Source organism: Sus scrofa, chromosome 3 (assembly GCF_054392235.1).
Source record: "Sus scrofa isolate SSC_HxYL_T2T_F1_AM1 chromosome 3, Sscrofa_HxYL_maternal_Yorkshire_Landrace_v2.0, whole genome shotgun sequence".
Classification (NCBI taxonomy): Eukaryota; Metazoa; Chordata; class Mammalia; order Artiodactyla; family Suidae; genus Sus; species Sus scrofa.
Genome location: NC_139385.1, coordinates 16,433,901 through 16,456,047, shown reverse-complemented (window position 1 = coordinate 16,456,047; position 22,147 = coordinate 16,433,901). Strand labels below are relative to the sequence as shown.

Genomic DNA, 22,147 nt, shown 5'->3' with positions numbered 1-22,147 from the left:
CTTCTCTTGGCAAATTTGGCAAAATTAGTAAAGCTTATCAGCCCTATTGCCAGGAACACCTACCTGAAACCCGATTTGCCAAGCCCAGAGATTAGGATGCAAGAAGGTGGCCTGTTGAAATCCTCTCTGGTTTTCTAAAAAGACCCCTCAGAGGTCATGTAGCCAAACTCTTTCAAACCAGTGGACTCAAGTGTGCCATACAGTGTGTCTGAGAAAGGAAATGATAGAACCTCCGACCTGAGGCCATGGTATTTTAGAAGAAGCTGGGATCCAGAGTCTCAAAAGACCTTGCCGTGAGATCCAGATCATGTCCTTGTAACGCTGAGCCTCCACGTGCTCATCTGTGAATTGTCCTGACTTTGTGCACAGCCTCCTGCAGAAGCCCCGGTGGCGGTGATTCCAGGAAAACCCCTCGATAGGTGTGGAGCGCCGCGCAGATGCTGGCGGGAGGCTGTCACTGGTCTAACGATGGTCTGTTTCCTTTACCTTCTTCCCTGAGACCAGAAACAGTTAATCATCACTGCGTGTGCCAGTTATTTGTAAACTCGGAGACGTTTTCCTTCCAAATGGAGATCATTTTTTTCTCGGGATTAAATAATCAAATTAGATATATTCCTCCCTACTCCTCCTTCATTCTTAGGAGGCAGTGCATATTAGATTATTTCCTTTTACAGACCATAATTTTACATTTAATTAATTAATTAATTAATTTTTGTCTTTTTGCCTTTTCTAGGGCCGCTTCCCGTGGCATATGGAGGTTCCCAGGCTAGGGGTCCAGTCAGAGCCGGCCTACACCACAGCCACAGCAACGCCAGATCCGAGCTGAGTCTTCAACCTAGACCACAGCTCACAGCAATGCCAGATCCTTAACCCACTGAGCGAAGCCAGGGATGGAACCTGAAATCTCATGGTTCCTAGTTGGACTCGTTTCAGCTGCACCACGACGGGAACTGCTTACGTGTCTAATTTTAAAAGTGTGTTTTTGAGGATTGTTCCTTTTTCAGTAGAGAAGTTACGTGGAGCCTTTGAATCTTTAGAATATGGTCGTTTTATTTCACAGCATGAGGGGAAGTAGCTTCCTTGGTTCACTCTGGATCTTTACTCTGGAACATCCAGGAGTATTGGCTAGTTCTGGAAACATTTTTGGACTGAGATGAGTGAAGAGGCCAGTGGCTTGCTGGGAGTTTGATCTTGGGCACATCACCAGACTTCTTTAGCTTCTGTACTATTGTTTGTAAAGCTAGGCAGTCAAACTGAAGTCCTTTTTAGGATCGTAAGCCTAGCTTGTCATCATGCTTTACTTAAATCTGCCAGGAATTCTTTCTGGAACGCCTTTTGATCTTAGTGGCCAAATTTCAGAGATTGTTATGGGAAATGCCATAGGCTAGGACCCTGGACATCTTTAGCTGAGAAAGTGGTTTGTGATCGATGGCTCATGCCACCAAGTGAGTGTGGTTAGGTAACTTGACTGCCTGCAGGCTGCTTTTACAAAAGTGGTTGATTGCATTATTTTTTTGTTTGTTGACGTATTGAGAATTAGAGATGAGGCTAAGAAAACTGGCTTATGATTGTGGATTTCATCATCTCTATGTTCAGCTGCCCAGGAGCACGTCAGAAACTGGGTTCGAAGCAGAGCTTTGATGGGGTCGAGGGAGATTGTTTCCCAGCTGTCATTCACAGACTCCTGTTCTTCATTCTCCTGGCCAAGGCCATGCGGCCTGTGTTAGATTGTAGGTATTAGAGATGGGCAGGCCTGGCTTGGGATTCTGCCCTTTGCCAGGCTTGTCGTGAGGTTTAACAGAAATAATGAGCATGAAGTACTAGGTGCGGCGCTGCACTGGGCACAGGAGCTCCCTAAAGGGCTGTTGTCAGCGGTGATAGTAGTGGGGATTAGCAAAAATATATAAAGCATTTGGCACATAGTGGGCGGTCATCCAAAGAGTTGTTGATACAGTTTATAAGTTACAGCTGTGTTGTGAAATTACCAAAGTATATAAGATGCCATTTCGCTCCCCAGAGGTGGGTTTTCTTTGCATGTACAACATATTCATGTGTGTATATGGATGGGTAGAGAACTGTTAGGGTTCGCTTTTTCTTTCAGGAAAAAATGTTGACCTGCAGCTTGCTTTTTTCACTGACCCTTGTGGAGCATTCACACTGGCTTACTCTGGAACTTGAGCTGGCTTCTCCCATTCATGAAGATGGAGGACCTGGACACCAGGGGTGGCTCAGGAGCCAGGCCCTGAGCCCCGGGCCTAGACCAGGAATAACATGGGTGAAGAGGGTGAGGCTGGGCCCCGCCATCGAGGCGTCTCTGTAACTCCTGGAGGGTTTTCTTTCCCTCTACAGATGGTGGAGGAGAGCGAAGAACGGCTGACAGAGGAGCAGATCGAAGCTCTGCTCCACACTGTCACCAGCATCCTGCCTGCGGGGCCAGAGGCTGAGCAGAAGACACATACCAGCGATGACGTGACAATGGACGAAGAGGACCCGGCCTAGAAGAGCACCGTTGGCTCCAGGGTCTTGTGAAGTCGAAAGGCCCAGCAGCCATTTCCCAGACATTCAAAAAAGGACTGTTTATTTGGTTTTACCTTCTGTCCCAACAGGCCTGATTTTGTGGCTGGTTTGGTAAACCACAAAAATAAGCCTTCCTCAGAAAGAAGCTAAAAAGAAATTCTTGTGCTTTGGAGAAGAAACCTGGTAAAGACAGGCTGAGGTAGTGGTCAGGGCAGAGAGCTAAAGAAAGGAGGACAGGGTCGAGGAGGACAAGGACGTGGAACCCCCTGTGGTAAAAATCCTTCCATGGTCTTTGGCGTGCTCGGGGCAAGGTCCTTGTGCATAGCTGGTGGAATACTTCCTTGTTGCCTTTGATGGGCTCTCGCCTAATTAATTCCATCTGCTTCCCTGGGCGGCTTCCCTGAAGGCCGCGGAGCACTGTTGGGATGAAAGCTGAGTTAGGAGAATCCCAGTAGAGGGCTAAAAACACGCAAAGCAGCAAATGGTTGCTCTGAGTTAAAATCAGCTACTGACCTTGGCTTACCTCAGAGGACTCTTTTCCTTGCGAGAAACAGAGATAAAAGAACAGCCTGGCCAGCCCTTCCTCAGGCCCCTTTCCTCTGCTGGCGTGGGCCCTGTGAGCTGGCTCCCTAGTTAGTCCGAAGTGTTAGAGCGCCGGCTCCCTCCCGTTGAAAAGAGGCATCCAGGCCGAATGACCGCGTCGCCTGCCTTTCTGCCCACCTTCGGTTTCCTGCCCCGTGACAGGCGCTGCTTGTTGAGGCCAGCAGGTGAGCTCCATGTGCACAATGGGCGCATTGCGTCTTTTTAAAGGGCACAGTTATGTCTCTCTTTTTGTGGACAGAATATGAAGAGCTAGAGGTTGATTAATAAGACTTTAAATTTGTTGGCTCTTGCAAGGTTGCATCAGTTTTTGAAAATTTAAAATGTTAGAATAATTACCATGTGAAGAACTTCTTAATGTTCATGCTTTGGAGAGTGTCGTAGCCCCAGACGCGTGTAGTTGCCCTTAGGTCCTAGGAATAGTGTTAAAAATTAATTCCCCCGTTCACTCTGCTCCCTATTTGGGGAAGAAAATGCTCATAGACATTAATTTTTCAAATTGGTACTCGTTTTGTTGTACGATTACATATTTTCCGTGCTTCTGTTAATTGGATTACTTCCCGCCTCTTGCTATTCCCAGGTTATTTCAGCCTCCCCACCACCCCTGCCAGCTGGCAGTTACGTTCATCTTAACCTTATCTTCTGAGGATCAGTTGAGATCTGCTCACAGGCAATGTTGACATGAACAGGGCATTTATTTTTAAATCTCCTTCAAGTATCAGGAATTTTACCAGGAGCTATTGATTTGTCAAGACACGTATTTAGGTGCTCATGTCATTGTTGTTGCATTTTTGAGGTGCTTTTTTTCTTCATGGATTTAAGGCTTGATTAGTTGATGATAAATTGTTTCCAGGTGACTGCCAACTTGTGCTATTTTTATCTTTCAAGAGTTTATTTTGCCTTAGGAAAAAAAAGAAATCTGACTTAGAAAACATATATAAAATATATACATGTTAGTATTTTTCTTAAATTGAATCTATTTAGATCCGAATTTAGCCTCAGCTTCTGATTAGGTCAGACTTACTCTTTATAAGAAATATGGTCTGTGTAATATCCCCATCACATTAATAATCAATATTTCAGAAATAAAAAGTTGTAATTTACACAGGATCACATTTGGGAAGGAGAGCTGGGAGAGTGGGAGACTTGCTTTTTTATTTTATATCCTTCTGTATGGTTTTAATGTTTGACCAGGTGATTGTTTTATTCTTTAAAAAGAAAAAATGTTTGTTTGCATGTTATCCTTGGTCTCTGTGAAAGTTAATAAATGCATTGTCCGTAGTTAAATTACGTTCCGAACGTGGAGGCTGACACCCAGTCCGGTCACTCTGGGAGACACAGCACTGAGGGGAGGTGATCTTTCGAGAAGGTGCTCCTGAGCTCCTGAAAAATGAAGTTGATTCCCAGTTAGTGGTTTATCCAAATAACCTCCTTGCCTCTTTTTGCTTCAGAGTTTTTGGATGACCCACTGCCAGCTCAGGGGACTTGCCATTTATTCAAGGTTCATTCCTGAAATAGTGGGTACCATTTTCCTAATCAGTTGTTGTGTAACCATATCAGCCCTCAAGAGTTTATACCCTAGTGAGGGATGAGTGAGTCAATCCTCCAGTATATTCTTCACTAAATCATTTTTTCCCCTGAGCCAATTTATTATCACTCTTATAAACGGATCATGCCTCAGTAAACTATATATAAAACAGATCACATCCCCTGAAAAGGATCATCAACCTTATTTAATTACATAATGAATGAAGGGGATAAAAGGAAGCAAAATGGCCCAGAACTTCCCAGAAATCCTTATACCTATTTTTAAAATTAGGATATAATTCACATACCATAAAATTTACCATTTTAAAATATTCCACCCAGTGGTTTTGAGTATAATCACAAGATTGTACAATCATCACTACAACTTATTCCAGAATGGTTTCATCACCCCTAAAGGGAGCCTCATATCCATTAGCAGTCACGCTACATTCCCATTTCCTCGTGGTCTCTGGCAACTAGTAATTTACTTTGTACTTTCTCTCTCTCTCTGTCTGTATTTGCCTGTCTTGGACATTTCATATACAGGGAATCATACAGTATGTGCCTTTTGTATCTGGCTTCTTTCACTTAGCATATTTTCAAGGCTAAAACATGTTGTACCATTCCTTTTCATGGCCGAATGGATATACCACATTTCCATTGACTGGATAATACCGCATTTTATCTGTTCATCACTTGGTAGATGTTTGGGTTGTGCCTGCTCTTTGGCTGTTCTGAATATGCTGCTGTGAACATTCATACACACATTTTTTGTGACTGTTTTCTTTTCTTGCATATACCTAGGAGTGGAATTGTTGGGCCATATGGGAACTCTGTATTTAACTTTTTGATGAACTACCAAACTGTTTTGCATAGCACCTATGCCAGCAAAACCTGATGGGGTACAGTCTCTCACTTATTTTCCCTCTTATTGGTGATAGCCATCCTAGTGATTGTGAAGTGCTAACTCATTGTGGTTTTAATTTTTATTTTCCTAATGGCTACTGAGGTTGAGTGCTTACTGGCCCCTTGTATATCTTATTTGGAAAAATGTCTATTGAAATCCTTTATATCTTAAAAAATTACTAGTTTTTTTTTTTAAGGAGTTTTAGGGAGAGTTTCTGTTGGCAGCATCTGTGTAGCTCCAGGATACAGGTTCAATCCCTGGCCTGGCGTGGTGGGTTAAAGGATCCAGTGCTGCTGCAGGTGGTGCAGTGTAGGTCACAACTGCAGCTTGGATCTGATCCCTGGCTGGGGAACTCCATATGCTGCAAGGAGGCCAAAAAAGAAAAAAAATAAAATAAAAAAGAATTTTAAGGTTTAACAGAACTTGAACAGAAAGTACAGAGTTCCTATATAGTCCCTTCTCCTCGCCCCTTCCAACAAAAGGTTTCCACTATTAACATCTCGCATTGGTGTGGTATATTTGTTACAGTTGATGAGCCAATATTGATATATTATTACTACTTAAAGTCTGCACTTTACATTAGGTTCATTCTTTGTTTTACACATCATAAAGTGCAATAATACATACATAGAGTGGATTTTGACATAATATTATGTATAGTGTTTTCTTTAATTCTTTATTATTATTATCAAAGTATAGTTAATTTACAGCGTTTCTTCAATATCTTGTACAACAGAGTGACCTAGTCCCTCCCAGTTCCCTGTGCTGTACGGTAGGAGCCCATTGCCCATCCATTCCAGATGCTAAGTTTGTATCCACCAACCTCAAACTCCCCGTCCAACCCGCTCCCTCCTCCCTGCAACCACAAGTCTGCTCTCCTTGGCCGTGATTTATTCGTCTTCTGTAGATAGGGTCATCTGTGCCATATTTCAGATTCCACATGTAAGTGAGATCATATAGTAATTGTTTTTCTGTTTCTGACTTACTTCATTTAGTATGAGAATCTCTAGTTCCGTCCATGTTGCTGCAGATGACATTATTTTGTTTCTTTTTATGGCTGAGTAGTATTCCATTGTGTGTATATATATATATACCACGTCTTCTTAATCCATTCATCTTTTGATGGACATTTAGGTCGTTTCCATGTCTTGGCTATTGTGAATAGTGCTGTGATGAACATAAGGGTGTGTGTGCCTTTTTTTTTTTAGACTAGAAAAATATTCATTATTCAGTGTTTTATTAAATATATACTAATTAAATTTTAAAATAGAGGCAATTCCTTAGATAGTTCCATGTATACAAACTTTACAAAGGAGTTAAAATAACAGACCTGGAGTTCCTGTCATGGCTCAGTGGTTAACAAATCCGACTGGGAACCATGAGGTTGTGGGTTCCATCCCTGGCCTCACTCAGTGGGTTAAGGATCCGGTGTTGCTGTGAGCTGTGGTGTAGGTCGCAGACGCGGCTCGGATCCTGCACTGGTGTGGCTGTGGCATAGGCCGACGACTACAGCTCTGATTCGACCCCTAGTCTGGGAACCTCCGTATGCTGCAGGTGTGGCGCTAAAAAGACAAAAAGACAAAATAACAGACCACAGCACACATCACAATCAGTATACTCCAATAAATATCAGATACCATTTACAGGCTTTAGTAGATACATACTGATGATTCTTCACCCATCTATAAGAATAATTGATGAACTAAAATATCACAATGTTGTATTTTTATGGGTACCGCTCTCTGGTTAACTAGTGTCAAACTGAAGAGTAACGTTACACTGTTTCATAATGTAGATAGTTTTTCTACAGTGGTTGGTCCATAAAGCATAGCAAATTATGCTAATTGATTCAGTGGCATTGATACCAGTACCTAGGTTGGCTGTATACTTGTAATTTTACAACAACTGGAGATTTAATTCTTTTTTTTCTATAACAATTTTTATTTCAAATTTAAACTTAGTTCTAAAAATTAATCTACTTTAGGTGTGTTCATAATCTCAGGCTTTTTTTGTTTGTTTGTTTTTTCTTTTTAGGATTGCACCCACAGCATTTGGAGTTCCCAGGCTAGGTGTCTAATCAGAGCTACAGCTGCTGGCTTATGGCACAGCCACAGCAACATCAGATCTGAGCTGCTTATGTGACCTACACCACAGCTCACAGCAATGCTGGATCCTTAACCCACTGATCAAGGCCGGGGATCGAACCCACAACCTCAAGGTTCCTAGTCGGATTTGTTTCTGCTGTGCCATAACGGGAACTCCTATTTTTTGCTTTATTTTATTTTTTTGTTTTTGTTTTAACTCCATGAATTTTATTACATGTACAATAATTATCATAACCAAATTTTATAGCATTTCCATCCAAAACCCCAACCCATCCCTCCCACCCCCCAACCTGTCTCCTTTGGAAGACATAAGTTTTTCAAAGTCTGTGAGTCAGTGTCTGTTCTGCAAAGTTCATTGTGTCCTTTTTTTAGATTCCACATATGACATTGCTGTCTCACTGTCTAACTTCACCTAGCATGATTATTTTTAGGTCCATCCATGTCGCTGCAAATGCCATTATTTCTTTCCTTTTTATGGCTGAGTAAAATTCCATTTTGTATGTGTACCACATTTTCTTTATCCACTTCTCTGTCGACGTACATTTAGGTTGCTTCCATGTCTTAGCTATTGTATATAGTGCTACAGTGAACATTGGAGTACATGTATCCCAGGAGTGGGATTGCTGGATCAAATGGTAATTCTATTTTTAGTTTTCTGAGGAGTCCTCATACTGTTTCCATAGTGTTTTCACCAATTAACATTCCCACGAACAGTGTAAGAGGGTTCCTTTTTCTCCACATCTCTCTAGCATTTATTGTTTGTAGACTTTTTGATGATGGCCATTCTGGCTGGTGTGAGTGAGGTGGTTCCTCATAGTTTTGATTTGCACTTATCTAATAATTAGTGATGTTGAACATCTTTTCATGTGTTTTTTTGGCCGTCTGTATGTATTCTATAGAGAATTGTCTATTTAGGTCTTCTGCCCATTTTTTGATGACACTGTTTCTTTTCTTTTTTTTTTTGTTATTGAGCTGCAGGAGGTGTTTATAAATTTTGGAGATTAATCCCTTGTCAGTCACTTCGTTCACAAAAGTTTTCTCCCATTCTGTGGGTTGTCTTTTTGTTTTGTTTAGGGTTTCCTTTGCTGTTCAGAAACTTTTCAGTTTAATTAGGTACTGTTTGTTTATTTATTTATTTTTTATTGTCATTACTCTAGGAGGTGGATCTGAGAAGATATTGCTGTGGTTTATGTAGGAGAGTGGCCTGTGTTTTCCTCTTAAGAGTTTTATCATATCCAGTCTTCTATTTAGGTCTTTAATCCATTTTAAATTTATTTTTGGTATGGTATTAGGAAGCATTCTAATTTAATTGTTTTACATGTAGCTGTCCAGTTTTCCCAGCACGACTTATTGAAGGGGCTGTCTTTTCCCCACTGTATATTCTTGCGTCCTTTGTCATAGATTAGTTGAATGTAGGTATGTGGATTTAGTTCTGGGCTCTCCTGTTCCACTGATAAATATTCTGTTTTTGTGCCAGTACCATACAGTTTTGATGACTGTAGCTTTATAGTATCTTCTGAAGTCAGGGGGCCTGATTCCTCCACCTCCGTTTTTCTTTCTCAGTATGGCCTTGACTATTCTGGGTCTTTTGTGTTTCTGAAAAACTTTAAAATATCTTGTACTAGTTCTGTGAAAAATGTCCTTGGTAATTTGACAGGGATTGCATTGAATCTGTAGATTGCTTTGGGTAGTATAGTCTTTTTTTTTTTTTTTGTCTTTTTGCTATTTCTTGGGCCGCTCCAGCAGCATATGAAGGTTCCCAGGCTAGGGGTCCAATCAGAGCTGTAGCCACCGGCCTACACCAGAGCCACAGCAACGCGGTATCCGAGCCACGTCTGCAACCTACACCACAGCTCACGGCAACGCCAGATCATTAACTCACTGAGCAAGGGCAGGGACCGAACCCACGACCTCATGGTTCCTAGTCGGATTCGTTAACCACTGAGCCACGACGGGAACTCCCAGTATAGTCATTTTGATAAAATATTCACTCTTCCAATCCCAGGGCATGGTATGTCTTTCCATCTGTTTGTGTCATCTTTGATTTCTTTCATCAGCGTCTTATAGTTTTCAGAGTACAGGTCTTTTATCTCTTTAGGTAGGTTTATTCCTAAGTATTTTTTTCTTTTTGATGTGATGGTAAATGGGATTGTTTACCTAATTTCTCTTTCTGATCTTTCGTTATTAGTATATAGAATTAGTCAATTTTTGTATATTAATTTTGTCTCCTGCAACTTTACCAGATTCATTGGTGATCTCTAACAGTTTTCTGGTAGCGTCTTTAAGATTTTCTCTATTAGGTATAGTATCATGTCATGTGCAAACAGTGAGAGTTTTACTTCTTCCTTTCCAATTTGGATTCCTTTTTATTTCTTTTTCTTCTCTGATTGCTCTGGCTAGGACTTCCAAAACTATGTTGAATAGTAGTGGCAAGAGCAGACATCCTTGTCTTGTTCCTGATCTTAGTGGGAATTCTCTCAGCTTTTCACCATCGAGAATGATGTTAGCTGTGGGTTTGTCATATGTGGCCTTTATTATGTTGAGGTGTGTTCCCTCTATGCCCACTTTCTGGTAGGTTTTTATCAGAAATGGGTGTTGGATTTTGTCAGAGGGTTTTTCTGCATCTATTGAGAGGATCATATGGTTTTTATTCTTCAGTGTTTTAATGTGGTGTATCACACTGATGGATTTGCGGATATTGAAAAATTCTTGCGTCCCTGGGGTAAATCCCACTTGATCATGGTGTACAATCCTTTAATACACTTGGATCCAGTTTGCTAGTATTTTGTTGAGGATTTTTGCATCTGTGTTCATCAGTGATATTGGCCTGTAGTTTTCTTTTTTTGTGGTATCTTTGTCTGGTTTTGGTATCAGGGTGATGGTGGCCTCATAGAATGAGTTGGGGAGTGTTCCTTCCTCTGCAACTTTTTTGGAATAGTTTCAGGAAGATAGGTCTTAGCTCTTCTCTAAATGTTTGATAGAATTCACCTGTGAGGCCATCTGGTCCTGGAGTTTATTTGTTGGAAGTTTTTAAAATCACAGTTTCAATTTCAGTACTTGTGATTGGTCTTTTCTTCTTTTCTATTTCATCTTGGTTTTGTCTTGGAAGATTGTACTTTTCTAAGAATTTGTCCATTTCTTCCAGGTTTTCTGCTTTATTGATGTATAGTTGTTGCATATAGTAGTCTTTTATGATCCTTTGTATTTCTGTGATGTTCATTGTTACTTCTCTTTTTTCATTTCTAATTTTATTGAATTGAATCCTTTCTTTTTCTTGATAAGTGTGGCTAAGGGTTTATCAATTTTTTCGATCTTTTCAAAGAACCAGCTTTTAGTTTTCATTGATCTTTTCTGTGGTTTTCTTTGTTTCTGTTTCATTGATTGCTGCTCTGATCTTTATGATTTCTTTCCTTCTGCTAGCTTTAGGTCTTGTCTGTTCTCTCTCTAGCTGCTTTAGATGTAAAGTTAGGTTGTTTATTTGAGCTTTTTCCTGTTTCCTGAAGTAGGCTCATATTGCTGTAAACTTCCCTCTTAGAACTGCTTTTGCTGCATCCCATAGGTTTTAGAGTGTTGTATCTTTGTTGTCATTTGCCTCTAGGTATTTTTTAATTTCCTCTTTGATTTCTTCCATCGTCCATTAGTGTTTAATAGTGTGTTAATCTCCATGTATTTGTGTTTTGCATTTTTTTTTCTTGTTGATTTCTAGTTGTATAGAGTTGTGGTTGGAAAGACACTTGATATGATTTCAGTTTTCCTAAAGTTACCAAGGCTTGATTTGTGGGCCACAATGTGAGCAGTCCTAGAGAATGTTCCATGTGCATTTGAGATAAATGTGTATTCTGCTGCTTTTGGATGTAATGTTCAGTAAATATCTAATAAGTCCATCTAGTCTAATGTGTCATTTAGGGCCTGTGTTTCCTTGTTGATTTTCTGTCGATGATCTGTCCATTGCTGTAAGAGGGGTGTTAGAGTTCCCTGCTGTTACTGTGTTATTGTCAGTTTGTCCTCTTTAAAGTTGTCAGCAGTTGCCTTATATATTGAGGTGTTCCTATGTTGGGTGCATATATATTTACAGTTGTTATATCTTTTTCTTGGATTGATCCTTTGATCATTATGTAATGTCCTTCTTTGTCTCTTATATTCTTCATTTTAAGGTCTGTTTTGTCTGAGCATTGCTACTCCAGTTTTTTGTTTTGTTTTTTGCTTTTTAGGGCCACACCTGCAGCATATGGAGGTTCCCAGGCCAGGGGTTGAATCAGAGCTGTAGCTGCCAGCCTGTGCCACAGCAATGCCAGATTCGAGCCAAGTCTGCGACCTATACCACAGCTCACAGCAACACCGGATCCTTAACCCACTGGGCAAGGCCAGGGATCAAACCTGCGTACTCATGGATACTAGTCAGATCCATTTCCGCTGACCCATGATGGGAACTCTGACTCCAGGTTTCTTTTGATTCCTGTTCGCATGGAATATTTTCTTCCATCCTCTCTCTTGCAGTTTGTATGTGTCCCTAGAACTGAACTGGGTCTCTTGAAGACAGCATATATATGAGTCTTGTTTCTGTATCCATTCAGCCAGTCTTTGTCTTTTGGTTGGGGCATTTGGTCCATTTACATGGTAAGGTAATTATTGATATGTATGTTATTGCCATTTTATTAACTGTTTTGGATTTTTGTTGCTCTTTTTTCTTCCCCTCTTCTCTTGTTCTCTTATATCTTGATGACTATCTTTAGTGTTGTATTTGGATTGCTTTTTCTTATTTGTGCGTGTATCCATTGTAGATTTTTGGTTTCCAGTTACCCTGAAGTTTTGATGTAGGAGTCTATATGTATGCAAGATTGTTTTAAGTTGTTGGTCTCTTAATTGAAAATGCATCTCCAGTGTCAGTGCCTGCATTTGTATCCTCCTCTTCTCACGATTTCTGATTTTGTTAGCGTATTTGTGTGTGGATGATTTCTTACCTTTGCTATGTATGCCTTTACTGGTGAGCCTTGTCATTTGTGGCATTTTTGTTTCTAGTTGTGGCCTTTTCTTTTCCACCTAGAGAAGTTCCTTTAGTATTTGTTGTAAAGCTGGTTTAGTGGTGCTGAATTCTCTTAGCTTTAGCTTGTCTGTAAAGCTTTCGATTTCTCCTTCAAATCTGAATGAGAGCCTGGCTGGGTAGAGTAATCTTGGTTGAGGTTTTTTTCCTTTCATCACTTTAAGTGTATTGTGCCTCTCCCTTCTGGCCTGCAGAGTTTTTGCTGAAAAATCTGCTGATAACCTTATTGGGGTTCCCTTGTATGCTATTTGTTTCTTTTCCCTAGCTGCTTTCAGTGTTTTTTCTTTGTTTTTAATTTTGATCAGTTTGGTTAATGTGTCTTGGGGTGTTCCTCCTTGGGTTTATTTTAAATGGTACTCATTGTGCTTTCTGGATTTGAGTGAGTGATTCCTTTCCCCTGTTAGGGAAGTTTTTGGCTATTTATTCCAATATTTTTGCTGGCCCTTTCTCTCTCTTTTCCTTTTGGTACCCCTAAAATATGGATGTTGGTGCATTTAACATTGTCCCAGAGTTCTCTTAGACTGTCTTCATTTCTTTTCAATCTTTTTTCTGTTCCGCATTGGTGATTTCTACTGGTCTGTCCTCCACCTCGCTCATTCGTTCTGCCTGTTGTATTCTGCTATTGGTTGCTTCTAATGAATTATTTATTTCAGTTATTGTATTTTGCATTTCTATTTGCTTAACCCTTAAATCTTCTATTTCTTTGCTCGGAGTTTCTTGTAATTTATCAGTCTTTTCCTCCAGTTTATTTCCAAGATCTTGAGTCATCTTCACTATCGTCTGTTAAAGGATCTGTTAAAGGATCTGTTTTTCATGGAGGTTGATAATGTCCAGATCTCTTAGCTGTTTTTCTGAGGTTTTTTTCTTGCTCCCTTTCCTGAGTCATACTTCTCTGCCTTTTCATTTTGTATAGATTTTTGGTGTGGTCTCCTTTTTGCAGACAGTGGAGTTGTAGCCTTTCTTGCTTCTGATGTCTGCCCCCCTTTGTGGCTGAAGTTGGTACCAGGAGCTTGCTGATGGGAGGGACTGGTGCTTGCCCACTGGTGGGTGGAGCTGATTCTTATCCCTCTGGTGGGTGGGGCTTTGTCTGGGTGAGATCAGAGGTGGCCGTGTGCCTGGGGGGTCTCTAGGCAGCCTGTTTACTGATGAGTGGGCCCATGATCCCACCAGGATTATTGTTTGGCCTGGGGCTTCTCAGCCCTGATAGGTGGGGTCAGGTTTTTCCAAAATGGCCATCTCTAGGGGAGTGCAGCCTGATGATTATTCCCAAGACCTTTGCCAATGTCCTTCTCCCACAGTGAGCCAGAGTTACACCCTGTTTTCCCAGGAGATCCTCCAAGAACCACAGTCAGGTCTGACCCAGATTCCTATGGAGTCTCTGCCTTGCCCTGGGATCCAGTGCACATGAAAGCCTGTGTGTGCCTTTTAAGAAAGGGGTCTCCATTTCCCCCAGTGCCATAGAGCTGCTGTGCACAAGCCTCACTGGCCCTCAATGCCAAATGCTCCTGGGGCTCCTTCTCCCGATGCCAGATCCCCAGGTGTGGGGACCTGATGTAGGGCTCAGAACTCTCCTGTAGGCGAGTCTCTGTGATAACAGTTACTTTCCAGTCTGTGGGCTGCCCACCTGGCGGGTATGGGGTTGCTTATGTCATGTAATCACCCCTCCTGGCCTCCTCTTTGTCTTCTGGAGTAGGATATCTTCTTTGATAGTTTGCAGTCTATTTGGTTGAAGATTGTTCAGTGGTTGTGATTTTGTTGCTTTTATGAGAGAAGGTGACTCTTTGTCTTCTGGGGTAGGATAGCTTCTTTGATAGTTTGCAGTCTATTTGGTCAAAGGTTGTTCAGCGGTGGGTTGTCATTTTGTTGCTTTTATGAGAGAAGGTGAGCTCCAGTCCTTCTACTCCGCCTTCTTAATCTCATGAGGTTCAGGCCTCTTTGCATGTATCTTTTTGAATGAATGTTTTGTCCGCATATTTGCCCAGGAGTGGGATTACTGGATCATATAGTAGTTCTATATTTAGTTTTCTGAGGTACCATAATGTTATATGCAGTATTATTACAGCATCGTCAGAGTATTTTCAGTGCCTTAAAAATACCCTGGGCTCCGCATATTCATCCCTCTGAATCCCTGGCAACCACTGACTTTCTCACTGTCTCTGTAGTTTTGCCTTTTTCAGAATGTCATGTAGTTGGAATCATACAGTATGTAGCCTTTCTGGGTTGGATTTTTCACTCAGCAATATGCATGTAAGGTTTTTCCATGTCATTTCATGGTATGATGGCTCATTTCTTTTTGTATTGAGTAACATTCCATTGTCTGGATCTTCCGGTTTGTTTGTCCATTCACCTATTGAAGGAAATCTTGGCTGCTGTCAAGTTTTGGCAATTGTAAAAAAAATAGCTGCTATGGAGCTCCCTCATGGCTCACCAGGTTTAAGGATCCAGCGTTGATACTGCTGTGGTTCTGGTTACAGCTGTGGTACACATTTAATTCCTGCCCCAGGAATTTCCATATGCCATGGACATGGCCAAAAAATAGCTGCTGTAAACATTTGTATGTTGGTTTGTGTGGACACAAGTTTTTAACTCATTTGTGTAAATACCAAGGAGTGTTGGAGCATATATGGTAAGGGTGTTTTTTTATAAGAAACTTCCAAACTGTCTTCCAAAGTGGCTGTATCCCATTATGCACCCCCACCAGCATGAATGAGAGTCCCCTTTGTTCCACATTCTCACCAGAATTTGACGGTGTCGGTGTTTTGGATTTTGGCCATCCGATAGGTGTACGGTAGTATCACATTTTTGTTTTAATTTACAATTCCCCAAAGACATATGTTCAGCGTTTTTTTCATTCGTTTATTTATCGTCTCTCTAATTTTTTTTGATGAAGTGTCCTGATCTCGTGCTCACTTTTTTCTTTTTCTTTTTTTACCCATGTCCATGGCCTGGGAAAGTTCCTGGGCCAGGAATCTTGCTCACTTTTTAAATAAGTTGGTTGTTGAGATTTAAGAGGTTTTTTAAAGTATATTTTGGAGACCAGTTCTTTATCAGATATGTGTTCTACAGATATTTTTTCCCAGTCTGTGGCATGTCTTTTCATTCTTTTAACAGTACCTTTCACAGAGAGACTTTAATTTTAGTGAATTCTATCCTATCCATTTTTTCCTTCACAGATCATGCTTTTGATATTGTACCTAAAAGGTCATCATGAAGCCCAAGGTCACCTACATTTTCTTCTATATTAATCTTTTGCAGATATGTGATATACAGTTATTTTCTCCCTTTTGGGGGGTTGTCTTTTTACCTTCATGTTGGTGTCCTTTGAAGCACATAAGTTTTTAATTAGATGAAATACAATATATCTCTCTTTTGTTATTTTTGCTTATGATTTTGGTATTATATCTAAGAATTCATTGCCTAAACCAAGGTCATAACTATTTACTCCAATGTAACTTCTAAAAATTGTATACATTTCAGCCTTCAGTCCATTTGAGGTTATTTTTACATGTGGTGTGAGGAAGGGTTTCAGCGTCATTCTTTTTTTTTTTTTGGTCTTTTTAGGACCACACCTATGGCATATGGAGGTTCCCAGGCTAGGGGTCAAATCAAGCTGCAGCTACCAGCCTACACCACAGCTCATGGTAACACCGGATCCTTAACCCACTTAGCGAGGCCAGGGATTGAGCCTGCATCCTCATGGATCCTAGTTAGATTTCTTTCTGCTGTGCCATGATGGGAACTCCATCAGCTTCATTCTTTTGCATGTGGGTATCCATTTGTCCTAGCGCCATTTGTTAAAACCTTTTTCCTCCCTGAGTGTTCTGTCCCTGAAAAGAAAGTGATTAAGTTTCATCAGTCAGACCCTGTGGGAGTTATCTGTCATCTTGGGCCCTCATTATATGTTTTATAATCCGCAGCAGCCTCTGCCCTCTTTAGACCTCACGCCTTTGTTTAGAACAGGGCCAGGTGCTATTTATCTGTAAAGGGCAAGATAATATTTTAGCCATCGCAGGTCATAAATTCATGTCACAATTATATAATTCTGCATTATAACATGAAAGCAACCGTGTGTGATATATGCATGAATAGGACTGTGTTCCAGCACAGCTGTTTACAGAATTGGGCAGCAGTCTGTAATTTGCTGATCCTTGTTTAGATAGTTCCAGAGTGGAAAGGAGAAGGTTCCCTATCCACCAATAAGCTTCCTCGTGAGGTCCTCCGTGTGGCTTACGTTTCTGCAGGACATCTGGGATCTTTCCATGGATGCTTCAAGAGCTGGCTGCCTAATCCTGGTGGAGTTTCTACACACTAGCATGATGCAGAAGTGTGTGCTCTTGATTGTGTTTACTCTTGATTGTCTTATATACCAGATAGTATGGGGCTGGCCTGAGGATTCCGTTTTCAGTCACATCAACTATAATTTTAGGTGTTTTGTTCAATAAAGGTTTGTGGAGCACGTAGTGTGTACCGGGTTCAGACCTATATCCTTCAACCACAGAGTCAAATCTCAAGTGGCATGCAGCCTGCAGAATAAGGCAGGTTAGTTAGTGCCTCCACGGTTTGCTGTCTGATCCATTGTGTACCCTGTCTGTACGTAATATCTCTATAAAGTAATTTTGCTTTGCATCGTACCCTCAGCTCAAAAACTGAAAGTCTTGTTATGACACTGAAAATAAAAATTCTACTAAGGTGACACGAGCAAAATGGAGGGATATGAAGCTACAACCTTTTGTTCCCTGGCTGAGACATTAAAAACAACCAAAAGCTAGCTAAAGTAAGCCTGTGGGAGGGCTGGAAAACAGTCAAAGGCCTGTAGTAACCAGGTGAATGGCCAATGAAGAAAAAGCTACATCCTTTTTTTGGCCATACGCATGGCATGCAGCAGTTCCCAGGCCAGGGATCAAACCCACACCACAGCAGTGACCTGAGCCATAGCATTGTCAGTGCCAGATCCTTAACTGCTAGGCTACCAGGGAACTCCAAGAAAAAGCTACCTTCAAAATGGTAAGAAATTTTGTGGAATTTTCGTTCACCCTTGATTCCTCACCTTTGGGCAGTCTTGGTCTAGAGGAAGCCAGTAGCTCATTTCTCAATTCCCTCTCTTAACTTGGAGGGAGCAGAGCAAAACTTATTCACAATATTCTGTCTGGGACCTGCCTGAAGAACTAGTTTCTATTTCCTCTAATTGAGCTCTGCAGGGGAACACAGCAGAAAGTGGCAAGAATTGCTTTTAAAATCTCACTACAGCAGCATATACTAAAATTGGAACCATCCAGAGAAGATTAGCATGGCCCCTGTGCAAGGATGACATGCAAATTCGTGAAGTGTTCCATATTTAAAAAAAAAAAAATCTATAAAGAGACTTAAGAGGGGAAGTTGCCGTCGTGGCACAGTGGAAACGTATCCAATTAGGAGCCGTCAGGTTTCGGTTCGATCCCTTGCTCAGTGGGATAAGGATCTGGCGTTGCTGTGAGCGGTGGTGTAGGTCGCAGACATGGCTTGGATCTCGGGTCGCTGTGGCTGTGGTGTAGGCCAGTGGCTACAGCTCTTATTAGACCCCTAGCCTGGGAACCTCCATGTGCTGCAAGTGCTGCCCTGAAAAAAGACAAAAGACAAAAAAAAAAAAAAATCAAATAAATAAAAAGACTCAAGATACCTAAGACAAGACATAATGGGTGGAGCCACACAGTAGACTCTCATCTAAGGCCCCAAGGAGAAACTCTGGGACATTAAGACCTGTAAAAGCCATGTGTATAGAGGAAAATCAAAAGAGATACATGCATCCAGGTGAGATGTGTGCTAAGAAAACATCTGAAGACAATCTTTCTACTTTGGTTGATCCCAAGGATCACAACATGTCCTAATCAGTAAAAGGTTTTGCTGGATAAACTCAATTTGCAAAGGCTAGGAGAGGAGGTTGTTTTTTCAACTGCTCAATTTTCAACAAGATTGCAAGGAGCAGCTACAAATTTTTTACTGCAAAATTGCAATAACCTGGCCTATTCAAAGGAAGAAAATGAAGTGCAGGAACCTTCCCTGAGAAACACAGGTATCAGACTAAAGACTTTAAGACAACTGTCTGAAATATACTCAGAGTTAAAGGAAGATGGACAAAGAACTAAAGGAAATCAGGAAAATGATATATGAACAAAATGGGAATAGTAACAAAGAATTATAAAAAGGAACAAATTCTGGAGCTGAAAAATACACTAACTTGGAAATTCCCTTTGTGGCTCAGTGCTACAAACCCAACTCGTATCCATGAGGGTGCAGGTTTGATCCCTGGTCTCATTCAGTGGGTTAAGGATTTGGCATTGCCATGAGCTGTGGTGTAAGTCAAAAATGCATTGCTGTGGCTATGGATCCTGCATTGCTGTGGCTCTGGTGCAGGCCGGCAGATTCGACCTCTAGCCTGGGAACTTCCACATGCCAGGAGGTGTGGCCCTAAAAAGCAGGAAAAAAAAAGAATATGACGTTCCATATTCTGGCTATTTTTGGAATAGAAGCTATACTGTTTGCCTAAATAATGCTAAAAAGTAAGACTTTGCATTTCTATTAATGTGCAATATTTCTTTGGAAAATAGTAAAGGTATTTTATTTTGGTATTCTGACCAAGGTAAATTAAAATTTAGAGAAGTATGGATTCATTCTAAATAGGATTCTAGGCATATGAAATACACATAAACTTAGAGCATCTCTGCTTTTACCGGCACGCAGAGTCCACCGAGAGATAATATGCAGGCCCTTATACCCATGAATATATATCAAAAAAGAAAGAACACAAACTTACTGCACTATGGAAACACGTTGGGAGGGCGGGTAACCTGGAGATGGCACTGGAGGGAAAGAGGGAGTTTCACGTGAATCTGTGTAGAATAAATAAAACCTGTCACCTGTCTGAAATGTTGAGTGGGAGGTGGCCATGTTGTATGGGTTGAATTCTGTCCCCGTAAGAATGACATGTTGGAGTTTAACCACCAGGACATCAGAACGTGACCTTATTTTGGACATAGGGTCTTTTACAGAGGTAATCAAGTTAAAGGGGTATCATTTGGGTGGGCCCTAATCCAATATGACTGGTATCCTTATAAAAAGGGAAAATTTGGACACAGAAAGCATTTGTGAAGAGACACACGCAGAAGATGGCCATGGACGGCTAATGGGAGACCAGGAACAGCTCCGACAGGGCACCAACCCTGCTGACACCGGTAAATTGGTAAATGTAATTGATTTAGAACTTCTAGCCTCCAGAATGGTTATTTAGTTTGTTGGTTTTTTTGTTTGTTTTTTGGTGGGTTTTTGTTGTTGTTGTTGTTTTTTGCTTTTTAGGGCCACACCTGTGGCTTAGGAGGTTCCCAGGCTAGGGGTCGAATCAGAGCTGTAGCCGCCAGCCTACACCACAGCCACAGCAGGGTCTGAGCTGAGGCTGCAACCTACACCGCAGCTCACAGCAGTACTAGATCCTTAACCCACTGAGCGAGGCCTGGGATCAAACCGGCAACCTCACAGTTCCTAGTCAGATTAGTTCCCCCTGCGCCACAACGGGAACTCCTATTTAATTTCTTTTAAAGAACAAAGCAAAATCTAAGCATTTAACCCTAACATCCTAGGTCATTCATATCCAGGTCATTTCAGTAAAATCTCCAACTGTATTAGTCTCCGTTACCACCCTCCATTCCAGTGAAATGGATCCACTCGTTGATAAGCCAAACACATTTAAAAAAATTTTTTTCACCTAACATATTTTTGAGTGTGTACCATGCAAGGCTTAGGGCTGGGCATGGGGCTACACGGTGACCACCATCCAGATCCCTGCCTTCAGAAAGTTTTATGTTCTAGGGGAAGAGATGCTAAATGACCAATCTCATTACAACTGTGGTTTGATTTAGAAATGAGAATGAGAAGTTCCTATTATGGCCCAGTTGTTAATGAATCCAACTAGGAACCATGAGGTTGCGGGTTCGGTCCATGGCCTTGCTCATTGGGTTAAGGATCCGGCGTTGCCGTGAGCTATGGTGTAGGTTGCGGACGCGGCTTGGATCCCGCGTTGCTGTGGCTCTGGTGTAGGCAGGCAGCTGCAGCTCCGATTTGACCCCTAGCTTGGGAACCTCCATATGCCGTGGGAGCGGCCCTAGAAAAGGCAAGAAGACGGGGAAAAAAACAGAGAATGAGCTGAGAGAGCATGTAACAGAGATCCTGACCTTGTCTGGCAGAATCAGGAAAGACTCCCTGGGAAAGTAATGTTTGGACTTGAAGAATGAGTAAAAAAGTTAGGGAGCATTTCCTTGAACATGTTTTTTTTGTTTTCCTACCTCTTATGTTTTTAAATCTTTTTTTTTTTTTCTTTTTGGTCTTTTTGCCTTTTTTAGGGCCACTCCCGCAGCATATGGAAGTTCCCAGGCTACGGGTCGAATCAGAGCTACACCTGAGCCACAGCAACTCGGGATCCAAGCCGCGTCTGCAACCTACACCACAGCTCATGGCAACGCCAGATCCTTAACCCATTGAGCAAGGCCAGGGATGGAACCTGCAACCTCATGGTTCCTAGTCGGATTCGTTAACCACTGCACCACGACGGGAACTCCATATACTTTTGTATATACTGTGCCATTTGTTTATACTACATGCCTTCTTCAAGTATCCAAATTCTAACACATTTGACTGGCTCATTTCCTCCATTCTCCAGGAAGCCCTTCCTGATCACCTTAAGCTGAAGTATTCTCTCTTCACTATACACTGTACACATTTGTTGTTGTTAGCTATAAGCTAATCATGGCCTTGTGATATTTTTGTCATTCTCACCTTGTCCTGTCATATAAAGCTAGAAGTCACCCCTGATTGCAACCTTCATGCAATCCGTTTAGCAAGTCTGTTTTGGTTCCGTGCAGAGTTTTCTGGGAAAGCAGTGATAAGAGGATTTGGTTTAAATCATCTCAACCTTTATTATAAAATAACAGATTAAAAATACCCTATATAAATTATGTGAATTACAAAGAGAATCTTAAGATTGGGATTCAGAGCATAATGAATTCTTAGGGAAACACCCTTGTGAATACCGCTTAGGTCAAGAAACGGAACTTTGCCAGCCACTCAAGGAACTCTCCCCTTGTCCCAAATACAGTCATCTTCCTCCCACATGAAGTATCCACAGTCCTGACTTTTTTAGAGCTGCCTCACTGAGTTTCTTTCTAGTTTAATTACCCGAGTGTGCATCCCTTCCCACAATAGTTTTCTCTTGTGTTTTTAACTTGACTCTTTATCTTCAGACCCTTCCCACCATCCCTTTCTTTTTCTTAGAATTTCATGATGAAGATCCCAGGCTGCTCCATCTGTAGTTTCTTTTGTGAATCTTTCAGTAAGATCTCATGGAAACAATATTCCCTGAGCTCTTGCATGTTGATAATAGTTTATGTTTGAAAGTCAATCTTGCTGGATATAATAAGTCCTTGA

At 41.3% G+C, this 22,147-nt stretch overlaps 1 protein-coding gene, 1 long non-coding RNA gene and 1 pseudogene across 5 annotated transcripts in view; all 3 read left to right on the top strand.

The window, feature by feature from the left end:
- Positions 1–4,404, top strand: part of CRCP (CGRP receptor component) — a 37,549-nt gene extending 33,145 nt beyond the window's left edge. For 2 of the 4 annotated variants that reach the window (XM_085016972.1, XM_021086359.2), the window contains one exon: positions 2,350–4,404. In XM_085016972.1, the coding sequence (XP_084873098.1) occupies positions 2,350–2,377 (28 nt within the window). In that variant the 3' untranslated portion in view covers positions 2,378–4,404. Of the gene's footprint in view, positions 1–765 lie in introns of all 4 variants that reach the window. The other 2 variants (XR_014840329.1, XM_085016971.1) reach the window with 2 other exon arrangements.
- The window catches only part of LOC146404427 (uncharacterized), a 60,846-nt gene continuing 41,823 nt past the window's right edge, over positions 3,125–22,147 (top strand). The window contains exon 1 of the long non-coding RNA XR_014840330.1: positions 3,125–3,284. This is a non-coding gene — a long non-coding RNA (uncharacterized LOC146404427). The remainder of the gene's footprint in view (positions 3,285–22,147) is intronic.
- LOC146404428 (U6 spliceosomal RNA) lies at positions 17,924–18,036 on the top strand (annotated as a pseudogene).